Genomic DNA, 12873 nt, shown 5'->3' on the forward strand with positions numbered 1-12873 from the left:
ATTTTTTTTATGCTATAAACTTATAACCCTGTACATGTTCCTTACAACGGTGTCCATACATCTCTGCACTGCTATAGCCTTTATTTATTTACTGCACGTATGTTTACACATATGTTTACATATATTAGTAATTATATCCACATCTGTAATTATAAACAAAAAGTACATTTAAATTTATTGAATAAATATGCACATGCACATGATCTCTCTCAGGTCAATTCTTTTTACATATTTATTTTAATCACAGCTTAACTTACAATACAATTTCTCCACTGAAAGATTTAGAAATAGTGCATCAGACATATTACATTTCACACAGTAACGGACAGCAGGGAATCATTTACTGGATTGTTATAATAAACACTTCACAAGGATCACTAGGTTCATTATACTGAAGCGAAACCATAATGCAGAATTAAATAAGAGAAACTTTTTTTCAAAACATCAAGCACTCAGGAAAGTTATTGACCATGTAAGAATGATGCAAGCTTTAGTGCCATTTCTTTTTCTTTTCTTTTTTTTTTAAATCTTGAAGCAGATAAATAAGGTATACAAACATGTTGAGGCTGATAAGACACTCCTTTTACAGTTTTAGACATAATATTCATCAAAGTGCACAAGTGTAAAGGGGAAAAAATATCTCAGTATTTATATCCGAAAAATTGATTCATCATATACACAATGACCTAAACATTGAACTAGAATGGAAAGAAGACCACTCTGCATTCTTTTCTGCATTATTCTAATGATATTCTGTTTACATTTTCCTTAAGGCCAACCATAAAAACGCAGTATTACCAAGTCCCTCTCTGTGAACAGACAAGATTTAAGTTGTTAAAGTTGTTCCCCTGAACCATGTACATTTTCAGCATGAATCTCATGCCAACTTGCATGGAAAAGCCCTCCAACCTAAATAAAGTGGAGGAATATACAACAGGAAGCTGGAGGTTGGGATCTTAAGCAAATGAGAGACAAATGTGTCACAGCACAGTGCCCATGGCAAAGAGCAGGGTGAAAAAAGCTACAAGTAAACATAAAGTGACTGGGGGGGAAAAAACTCTAAAGCAGGGCCAAGATAAGTTTAATCTGTCCTGGTGTTGTGAACTTTAATACGAGTCCATCTGTGAAAGGTTTGCCCAAAGTTCAAGCTGGAAGAGGGTGGATAAGAGCTTCAGATGAGAGCTCTCCACTAATTCAAATCCGGTCCAGGGGTGTTTTGGAGATCAGTCAAGGTCTGCTAAAATGCAAAACAGGTGGCCGGTAATCAAAGCGAGGCCAGATGCACATATTGTGTGCGAGACCCAGACACGTAAGGGCTAAATTAGAGTCAGACCAAACCATGCACACATTGCATTTTACCTCTTCCATGACTGAACCTCCCTTACTGACCGGACTTAGTCGGACAAGAGAAGTTGGTGATTGTAGGAGTTCCTATGGTGGTAGTTTCTCCGCGTTTTTAGAAAGACTCTGGAGCAGCATCTTTTGAAAGTCGTCATCAAACAGCTCGGGGATTAGGAACTCAAACAGCACATCCCACACGCAGTAAACCAGGTGCCTGTGTATAATAAGTCAAAGGTCAGAGGCTCATCTGTGCACTTGTGTCAACAAAAACACTTGAACACAAAAGCACTGAATTAAAAAATAAAGGCTGAAGATTCATCATGCTCTTCCTGCCAAGTATTTACTCTCCCGCAGTGTCCCAGAGCATTGAGTGTGCAAGAATGTAGAAATAATAATTAATAGAAATGACATGCAGGTGCTAGCAGTATATTTACCAGATGACAGTTATTAGAGTTTGTTTGTTTTCATTTCAACGTGCTTTATACCGATAGCACAGTAATCAAATATGTAAGGATGCAGATGCACGTTTCGCGAGGCCAAGAAAACAGGATATTTGGATGTTCAAAAATGGTCCATAAAATACACAATAAATAAACCAGTTTGCCAATTTAGGCAATGCTGCTAATTTTAATGAGGTTCTCTATAGTTTTAATTGTGCTACATTTTGAATGGTTTGGGTACCAATAAATTACCCTTTAAGAATATGTCAATGTCAGATCAGACAACGAAATCAGAGATTTATTGATAGGAGTGGAAGGCATGTTAGTGGAAGAAGCGGTCATCTTCCTCCTTAACAGGGCTCTTTCACACCTGGAAAAAGCTTAACTCCATCCAACCTGCACGTCTGAGGGATAAGCTTGTGTATATGCTGGTGTATATGCTGTTGGACCATCATGTGTCTACCTGGGTACTGGATTACCTCACAAACTGATCACAGTATGTGAGGACTCATGACTGTGAGTCTGACATGGTTGTCTGCAACAGCGGAGCCCCGCAGGGTGCGGTCCTGGCTCCGTTCCTCTTCACTGTCTACACTGCATGTTCAGCTCAGCAACCCGTCACCTTCAGAAGTTCTGTAATGACTCTGCCATTGTCGGCCTGATGATGATGGCAGGGAGTACAAAGGACTGATCAAAGGACTTTGTAGACTGGGGACAACGGAGCTACCTCCAGATACATCCTTACGCTTGCCCATTCCATTGCCCTGCCTCTAACACATTTGAGGACAAAATGTACACTTGCTGCCTAATAAGTCCCACCCTATAAAACAGATGCCATGATGAAGAGATAATTCAGTAACTTCAGTAACTTCAGTGAATCACAATGTTATGCCTGATCGGTTTGTATAACTAGAGTACGTAACTAAACCAATGTAAAACAGTTGACACTGCATGCTCCCTATTAGAAGGATAGCTTCTACAGGAAGATGTAACCTTCAGTCAGCATACGTACAATATGCTATTTTAATCTGTACTGTGCAGCCCTTGTTCCTTAGGCATTTAAATACACTTCTTTTTTTCCATACAGATTTATAATAATAGCTTTAACTGGAATATCTCAGAGTACATTTTTCTTGGCATGGTGGTTTTGTGCCTGTTGCATAACAACACCGACTGCAGTGCTTGTGTGCGTTCAATTTATCGTGCGTGATGCACTGAAAGTCTTTCAACTGACCGGTTTATTGTAGAATCTTGAAGAGAGTCGAGAACGACCTGCCAGGAATGCTTGTACCTCTCTGAGCCCAGCATATCTGAAACAAGTTCTGTAAACATACAGGGTAAAGATGGTAAGATTCACCAGTTCGGCATAAAAGTTAACGATGATGCGTCGATTTAAAAAAAAGTGTGCATTTTGCATCACGATGCATCCTTTTGAAGATATATGCATTAGTAAAACCTGATTTGCGCTATAGTGACCAATATTTTATATGTAGATGGATTTTTCTTTGCTACACTGTTTCTTGAGAAAATGCTGTTTCACAACACTATAAAGACAGAGGCGTGTCCTGAGAGTCACATAGAATATAGATTAACATGGCAGAGGTAGAGGTGCATCTTCCTAATAGACACAACAGGAAACATCTGGTTTTACTTTTTGGAAATCAGAAAGCACTTAAGTAAATAATCAATAACACATATATATAAAATATATTTAATAAATAATGTATCTTATCGTTGGCTATGGATAGAGATGCAAATCGCATGGTCAGATTAGCAGACACGCCATAGAAGTGAGAACGCATGGAAAAACAGCACTAAAAACAGTAGGTGGTTTTAATGACTTAAGTTACTGCATATTAGCAAATCCGTTTTACTGGATTTTACAGAAAGTAAGTAAAACAGTGACTACCAGGAAGCAAATTCATTAAACACTGCAGTGACTGCTGTCTGGTGTCTTCTTTCTGCTGCTGGGTTCGCTGAGGCCGGGGAAGAGCAGGCAGATTGCCCCCAGGCCACACAGCTTGCTGCAGGACCCTCAAATAAGTCACCCAATACTGCATACACGTCAGATTAGCCACTCCAACCTCCAGCCACCTACACACACATCAAAGCAAAGCAAAGCAAAATCAAAAACATGTGGACTAAGTCAGCATTATGGTTTAACCTTGCCATAAAAAAATTGGATATTAAATAATAAAAAAATAAAATAAATAAAACATTTGGTTAATACGGCACAAAAAGCCAGACCTTTTTTTAAAACAGAGTTACAGCCCTCAAAAGACTCGTGTGCAACAGAGGTTAGCAAATAGGAGGTTTCCGAATGCTTCTTTCTAGATGGTTAACTTTGAATTCAAGAATGTGTGTGGTAGTGATGAAGCTGCATCTGTGGGTAATTTTCCTAGCAAATGTGCTAGGTTTCACTGAGCAGTAATGAGGCTGAAAGGTGGCGAGACAAGAGCCGAGAGAGAGAGAGAGAGAGAGAGAGAGAGAGAGAGAGAGAGAGAGAGAGAGAGAGAGAGAGAGAGAGAGAGAGAGAAAAAATTATTAAATAAATAAATAAAAATACACTGCCACTGCCAGTTCTCATGCTTTCCCAAATCATTAAGATCCTCAGCAGAATCCAGCAGATGCAACCTCAAGCCATATTATAGCTCAAAACAACAACAAAAAAAAGCAAGTCAAAACAGATGACTGGCAGGTGTTACAAGGCCTGGTCTAGCTGGGTGATACTTCAGCAGCAGCCACCATGGCCATGCCCCTCATCATGCTCAAAATGGGACCACAGGATGATCCAAAATCAAGCAACTGTTAAACCATGCAGCAGCTCATCAGAATGACTTTAAGCAGTTCTGGGACACCTGTTGCAGACTGAGGACCATACAGTTTTGTGGCAGTTCCATTTGGGTGCCATCCCTAGTGATCCAAGTTTTTGCCCCAAGTTTTGCTCCTTTAATTCCTTATCTGTTTAATAATAATCATCAAGGCTCATGTCTGATGTCAGTATTACCACGGTTTGTTTCTTCTTCAATACATTCCACATTGTTGTTTTGGCTATGTCCACAAGATCTGATTAATTCCCCCCTCGTTTCTCTGGTTAAAAACAGCTTGATTTTCTCCCAGAGAGAGAGAGACCATTGGGCACTGGGCTTCGTGTTCATTGATCCTTTATAAGTATTCGTATATAAACAAGTCTTTGCGAGTGAAATCCGAGCTCAGAAGCTTTAGAAAAAATTTGCAGTTATTAACAAACAATCGAACCTGGGAAATAAGAAATGCATGTCAGTCACATGTTCCACCAGGACAAAGGGTGGGTTTAAACATATGGTGTAACATTAACGTTGTTTTACATGGATAGATGTAAATATCAGGGAATGAAAGCTAATCTAACATCTCATCTTTTCAACTCAAACAAAAATGCTAAATACAAAAGAATCGGACTATGCAATAATGTCTTTAGGAATATGCATTATTATCCACAGATCCTTAAAGGATATGTGGTAGTTGGTGTATAGTGACAAGTCCGGGCAAAATATTGACATTTTAGGAACGGAGACTAATGATCAACAGTAGGACATTTTATTCCACTAACTGCATTAGAGCTGTTTATACACTGCAGCTCATTATGACTGGAACAATCTCAGTAAGTGTACACAAGACATTAACTGGGAGCACATTTCTCAAGAGCAGTGGAAAACGTGTTAGTGTGAGCAGAAATGAGCCGCTAAATGGCATTCGAAATGTTAATGGCAGCCCTGATTCGAAGTGACACTCCAAAAACATAAACAGGTATATAAGTATATTCCATATGGACTGCCTACTTGGTAATTGGATTTCAACTGGATATAATTATACCATTGGAGAATCAAGTCATTGGCCGCTGGCGCTGGAATGAAGACGTAATACAGAGCAGGAGAGACGGCAAATTCATTGTCTTGACATTGCAAACGGAGACGAATGCTATGAGCCAGCAACAGAGTCCATAAATCTTGGAAGCGTCCAAGAAGTGCAGTGCTGTGTACAGTACCGGTAAAGCATTGCAAACAACTATTTGTATATATTTTACCCTTGGATTCTTTTTGGTACAGTAAGCTGCATTATTGTACATGACACGAATGTCATGGCATCGTCTGATTTACAAGCACTTTTCTGCCATTCTTCAAAAAAGCTGCATAATATGTTCAAAAGGGAATGCAAATGTCATTGAACTATTATGCTTTACTGAGACAGTAATATGATTTGGGATGGCTGACGGCTGCAGAGGCCAAATTATATTTAAGCAGTACATTCAGTGGCGGTTCACATTGAACAGAAACTAGGGCTGCAAAAGGGCAGAACATTTCCAGAAACCTTCCATGGGATCTTCATCTGGGGAAAATATTCCAAGTTGGAAACCTACCACAAATTTTTTTTATTAAAAATTTTAAGAAATGTATATAAACTTTACCATACACAAACGTAATTATGAATATTTGTTTGGTCATAAGCTGACACACATGCAAACTAATACAGATTTTAAAAAAAAAAGTTAGTATAATTTTGTTGCACAGTAGTTTACACAAGGCACAAGGTAGTTTTGAACATAAATGTAATATTGATGTCATTTTTTGGACATTATTTTATGTGCAGGATTGAAGAAATGATGTTTAGTTTACAGAGGGATGCGCAGTGCATGTAGGGGGTGTGGCCGTAATAGTCCTGCAGTACAGTAAGTGTGCTGTGAGCTCGTGATTGATGAACGTGCAGGTAAAAATTCAACTGGAATTACATTCAATCTGGTTGTTTTAAACAAGATTATCCAGCAAGATTTGTTTTTTAACTACATTTAAGTTCCTTGTTATATTTTGTACATTTTGTAAATTCCCAGTTTCCTGTTAAATTCCATATATTCCCTTTGCAAAGATTCCAGTCTAGAAAATTCCCAGAATGTTTTACCAAAGTTTACCAAAAGAAAAAAAAAAAAGGCTTATTTTTTTGTTATCTTCTTATTTCGGCTGCTCCGTTTAGGGGTCGCCACAGCGGATCATCCGTCTCCATACTACTCTGTCCTCTACATCTGCCTCTTTCAAAACAACTGCCTGCATGTTTTCTTTCAGCCAACAGTAGCCCAATTTCCACCGATACTCTGTTGGCTAACTACATCTGTGGTGGTTGTTGGAAACCCGGGCCTATGAATTTCTGATTCATAATCTGCATATTTGATTTGGCACATGTTTTTACGCTGGATGCCCTTCCTAACGCAACCCTCCTCATTAATCCGGGCTTGGGACCGGCACTAAGAGTGCACTGGATTGTGCCTCCCTAATGGCTGGGTTGCTTATTTTTTGTTATAATGTACTAAATGTTTGAGTATCAAGTTTATATATGGATAGAGATCCACATGTAAACAGATAGTAATTGCAGTTAGCTACTTTAGGCAAATGTAAATGCATCCATCTCCCCAAGCCTCAAGACTCATTCGAACTAGATTTAAATGTGATCAAGAAAAATCTTGATCACGTTACGTAATTTGAATGTGAACCACCTTATGAGTGCGCCATCTATTAACATAATTTATTTGTTTTTTTTTCAATATTAGTCTTGTCCACAAGACATCAGCATCATTCACACAACCACAAAAAATGATGACAAAGCTTATGCAACAATCTAGTTTTTGGACAACTTGTTTCTTTTAATGTTTAAAAAAAAAAGAAAAAAAAAACACCAAACCAACAAAAAAAGGTTTAACCCTTCTTGAAATTAAGCTATGCAACACTTTACTTGGCAATTTAATCTCCATATATTTACATGAAAAGAATGATTCATTTAGTGCTCTGGCTTTACTGAGGTGTCTCCTGCAGGTGTCTCCACAAACTAATTACTCCTTTTCCAAATACACGGGATGAAGGCACTGATTCAATCTCGATGTTCTTACCGAATGGAACACGGAGATCTGTCTGCGTAGCCAAGTCCTAAATCATCTTATGGAATAATCAGCCTCGGAAAAGAGTCATGAGCGAGCCTTTAAATAAACCATTACATACTGTTGCAATACCCAGGGTAATGTTGAAATAAACAAATCATCTATCCCGACTTCTGGTTTCTCTCAAAACACATTCATTTCCATCACCAGAGAATTTGCATAAAACTTTCATTTCCAAGGATGAGGGCAAGGCTTGGTCAAGGAGAACTGTGTTTGAAACCAATTGGTTCTGATGTAAAATAAAGACAAACAAGCACCTATTTACAAACACTAACATGTACAGCTACATCTGTGTCCAAGTGTCTCCAGATGGAATTATTAGTTGTCCTCAGCCAAAAAAAAAAAAGGGGGGTTGATCAGCAGGCAATTGTTTTCACTAAGCAGGTTTAGTATAATTGAAGATAGTACATGAAATAATGTATGGTATGGTATTTAATTTTCTTCCGGCTTCTCCCATTAGAGGGTCGCCACAGCGGATCATCCACATGTTTGATTTGGCACAAGTTTTTACACTGGATGCCCTTCCTATCGCAACCCTCCCCATTTATCCGGGCTTGGGACCGGCACTGAGAGTGCACTGGCTTGTGCAACCCTAATGGCTGGGGTCGGTTCCCTGACCGGGGATCGATCCCGGCCCGTAGCGGTGAGAGCGCCGCATCCTAACCACTAGACCATATGGTAGACAAAATAGAATCCTTTGAGTAAGGGATTTTCAGAACAGTTTATCAGGTTATGTTACAAAAGTACAGAAAGAGGCCATGTATTATAATAAGTTTTTTTCTTGTTTTCTCATGATCTTGACTTAATTTTCTCGTGATCTTGAAATAACAAAAGTCGATTTCATCATCATCATCATGCGTTCACGCCTCTGCTGCCACAAATGGTTATGGTTATCCTCCATGAATCCACCTCTAGAACATGCTCTTATGTTGAATACACAGAAAAATCAAGAGGAAACGATGCTTGCTTTGTCGAGATCACGAGAAAATCAAGGGATTTTTTGAATGACTGCCATGACCCTGTGGGTTTCTACCATTTCCAGTGAAGATCCATGAAATAAATCAACCAAAGCGTTTTACGAGTAAACCCTATAATCTGACTATGACCTCAACCTCACTGAACACCTTTAGAAAGAACTGGATCAGACTGCACCCCAGGCATCCTCACCCAAAATCAGGGCATAACCTTTACTACTGCTCTTGTGGCTACATGAACACAAACCCCTACAGCCACACTTTAAAATGTAGTGGAATGTGTTCCCAGAAGAGTGAAGGTTATTACAAAAGCAAAGTGGACTTAAACTGGAATGAGATGTTTAAGGGATGAGTCCGAATAGTCGAATATTCGACTACCGATCTCAAAGTTAAATCTTCTCAGAGGTGTTATAAAATGAGGATTATGCCGTTCTGGTTATATGGGAGTGCTCACTGTCTGGTTTCACATAGAACTACCGATTTTTTTCCTCTAACAACTTAATATACAGCCTTTAATAATAATGCTGAATTAAAATATTAATTAAATATTTGACAAGAGATGGTGAATTTATTTTTGATAGTTTTTTGGTGCATCATGCGCCGTAGGATTTCGTTTTATTTTCCGACATGTGAAATGCGAATCCTGACTGTAGTGTGGCCTTTATGCATATATTTCTTTCTTTTTTTAGGTTTATTGATCCACAAAATGGTGAAATATTTTTTTCTAGATATTTGTGTGACATCTCCCCCTAACACACACACACAAATACGCTTGATCAATTGACTATAGGTAAGACTTGACAATTCGGGGGACACCCCAAATGGTATGACAAGCAAGTGTCGACAAACTTTATATATATTCATATAGTTTATAATGCATGCACACAGTTGCCTGGCATAATTGTGCTCTAAATATTTCTCTGGAAAAATATTATTTCTCTAGATATTTCTCTCGATAAACCTCAAAAATTGTTGACATCCTTATCAGTATTGCAGCTGCTTAAAAATGTGGTCTCAAGCTTTATCTATTGATCTTACAAAGATGAAGCTATTGTGTTAGAGAAAGATCTACTACCATAGAGGGATCAGGCTATGGAAAAGAAAAAAAAAACAATCGAAAAAAGAAGTGCCAATTTTCCTTTCAGGTTCACTTTAGAACAAAATCTGACTTAATAAGTACCTGGGAATGGAATTGAAAGCCCTACTGTCATAATCAAAATATTCTCAATTTACATCCCTAAATATCAAAACTACTTGGAGCAGGTCTGTAAAAAATAATAATAATAATAATTATAATAATAATATAGGCCCCCAGCGCTGAACCAATAGTATTAATTGATGGTGTCGAGATGACAGATGCAACTAATTAACTACATGCTTTTTTCATGAAAACCCCTTTAGGTTGTTGAATGATCAAGCATGAAAACAGCACAGGCCATGGAAAAGTCTCACAAAGCCAAAAAAACCCAGGGTGGCAGATAACTGGGAGAAAGAGACAGCAGGAATCTGAGTACAATTGCCCAGACCCTTTTGGTTCCTGATCAGTCTGAAGAAAGCTTTCAATCAACATGCTTTCCCAAGCCCTTGCCTGGGTCTGTGGTAATTAAAGACCCAGTAGAGGCTAATACCTGGGCGGGGGAGAAATAATGACATGGCAGTGTTAAACTAGGTCCATTGAGGGTGGTAAATTTGCCTCAGCATGGGGTTAAGTATTTAATATGTTAATATTAGAGAGAGGTGAAGCCTTATGAATTCCCTTTTAAATGAAAATTTTGCAATGGCTCTCCCACAACTAGACCCAAGGAGTCTCCAAGGCAAACTAACCTGTTAACAAATGAAGGAAGAACATGAAACATCAATGTGATGCATGTATGTCTATGTATTCTAAATCAGTCCAATCTTTTATCTCTTATCACAGCATTAATCTACACCAACATGCCCCCGAATTCCACACGAGACCTAATGAATAAAAATCGTTAGACATTATGGTTAAAAAGCAACTATGCAGAATGTTGAATTGGAAAAACTGGATTTAGACAATTATTTACCCAAGCTGTTCCTCCAAAAACTCCTACCTCACCCAGCGCTGGTTATTAAAGTAACAGACAGGAACATAAACAAACAGGGTTTGAATCAAAACCAGCTAAAACCAGTGTTGATCCTTTTTTTTACAATTACCATTTTTGTTCCATTCTATATTATCATAATTTCTGGTGGGGACATGCTAAAGTGTGTAAGGGAACAAAAAATGACCATATGCACTTTAAAACGGGTCTCTCTAATGTTAGTATGTAAATGATGTCAGATATCAAATTAAAATGGAAAAAAAAAAATCTTTGTTTAACTACAAAGGTTCATAGAAAGGTGCTACCAGATCAGCAAATCTTACCTATACAATTAAAGACAACAAAACTAACCTGAGATCTGTATTTGTTACAGTTAATTCAGAAAAAGAGCACTGAGCAAATGCCAACAGTACATAAAAAAGACACATTTATTCAATGGCATAATTGAAAACGGTCTTGTCTGTGTGTGGAGTGTGTGGAGAATAGAGGTCGACTGATCAATCAGCACAGAATGTTGATCGCTGGAATTATTGTCTATTGGCAAAAATCCATACCGATAGTTTTTCCGGCTTTCCGGTCCGCTGTTATTATTAGAGCAGCCCCTAAAGGGGAATCACTGATGCCATGTGAACCAAGGAAAGCGTTACATTATATTTATTATTTATAATTTATTCATTGTATAATTAAATTTATTAGCTAATATATGTATATTTATTTCATTCTCTGCGCACAAGTAGGAAATGCAGAGAAAGTGGCTGAGGCAGAGGTCACTGGTGGGGTCAATAGCAACAGGGCGTGCAGGCTTTGGCTACTTCCTGGTTGTAAGAATTGACAATGCTCAGGGTAAAGAACGGTAACATCTTGTTAAGCACTAGATGGCTTTCGGCTTTTGGACCACTGGATGGCTTTGGATTAAGAGGGCAGAACCGTGGGCAATTGCTGCTGGGACACAGGCACGGGGTCTGATCAACCCTGGATGGGTCGCCTGGACGAGGGTGTCTGACCCAAAACACCCAATAACCCCAGGATACATCCTTGATGATGTGTCCCAGTGCATCTGCATGACGCATTTTGTATTATATTCATGAATTCATATATTTAAATTCATTTCATTTAGCAACCCAGCCATTAGGGGGGCACAAGCCAGTGTACTCTTAGTGCCGGTCCCAAGCCCGGGTAAATGGGGAGGGTTGCGTTAGGAAGGGCATCCAGCGTAAAACATGTGCCAAATCAAATATGCGGATCACAAATGAGAATTTCATACCGGATCGGTCGAGGCCCGGGTTAACAACGACCGCCACAGGTATCGTTAGCCGACAGGGTACCGGTGGAAATTGGGCTACTGTTGGCCGAAGGAGGAGAAGGAGAGGAGGAAGGCGTCTACAGAGACGGCAGGAAAAGGAGCAGTGTAGGAGAGTAGAGGTTCGGGTTGGTACTTTAAATGTTGGTACTATGACGGGTAAAGGGAGAGAGATAGCTGGTATGATGGAGAGGAGAAAGGTAGATGTGTTGTGTGTTCAGGAGACCAAGTGGAAAGGGAGTAAGGCCAGGAACATTGGAGGTGGGTTTAAACTGTTTTATCATGGTGTGGATGGGAAGAGAAATGGTGTAGGGGTGATTCTGAAGGAAGCGTACAGTAAGAGTGTAGTGGAGGTGAAGAGAGTTTCTGATAGGGTGATGATCGTGAAGGTGGAAGTTGAAGGGATGATGATAAATGTCATCAGTGCCTATGCTCCACAAGTTGGCTGTGAGATGGAGGAGAAAGAAAGATTCTGGAGTGAATTAGATGAAGTGGTAGATGGTGTACCTAGGAAAGAACGATTGGTGATTGGGGCAGACTTTAATGGGCATGTAGGTGAAGGGAACAGAGGTGATGAGGAGGTGATGGGTAGGTATGGTTTTAAGAGAGGAATGTGGAAGGGCAGATGGTGGTAGATTTTGCTAAAAGGATGGAAATGGCAGTGGTGAACACGTATTTTAAGAAGAAGGAGGATCATAGGGTGACGTATAAGAGTGGAGGAAGGTGCACACAGGTGGATTATCTTCTGTGTAGGAGATGCAACCTGAAGGAGATTGGAGACTGTAAGGTGTTG

At 39.3% G+C, this 12873-nt stretch overlaps 1 protein-coding gene across 1 annotated transcript in view; it reads right to left on the reverse strand.

Moving 5' to 3' along the window:
- Positions 1–221: 221 nt before the first annotated feature.
- The window catches only part of snx19b (sorting nexin 19b), a 36171-nt gene continuing 23519 nt past the window's right edge, over positions 222–12873 (reverse strand). The window contains exons 10-12 of the mRNA XM_083549621.1: positions 3691–3875; positions 3016–3103; positions 222–1555 (exon numbers count right to left, since the gene is read on the reverse strand). Of these exons, the coding sequence (XP_083405747.1) occupies positions 1432–1555; positions 3016–3103; positions 3691–3875 (397 nt within the window). The 3' untranslated portion in view covers positions 222–1431. The remainder of the gene's footprint in view (positions 1556–3015; positions 3104–3690; positions 3876–12873) is intronic.

The sequence above is a fragment of the Silurus aristotelis genome (genome assembly GCF_946808225.1).
Source record: "Silurus aristotelis genome assembly, chromosome: 8".
NCBI classification, from domain to species: Eukaryota; Metazoa; Chordata; class Actinopteri; order Siluriformes; family Siluridae; genus Silurus; species Silurus aristotelis.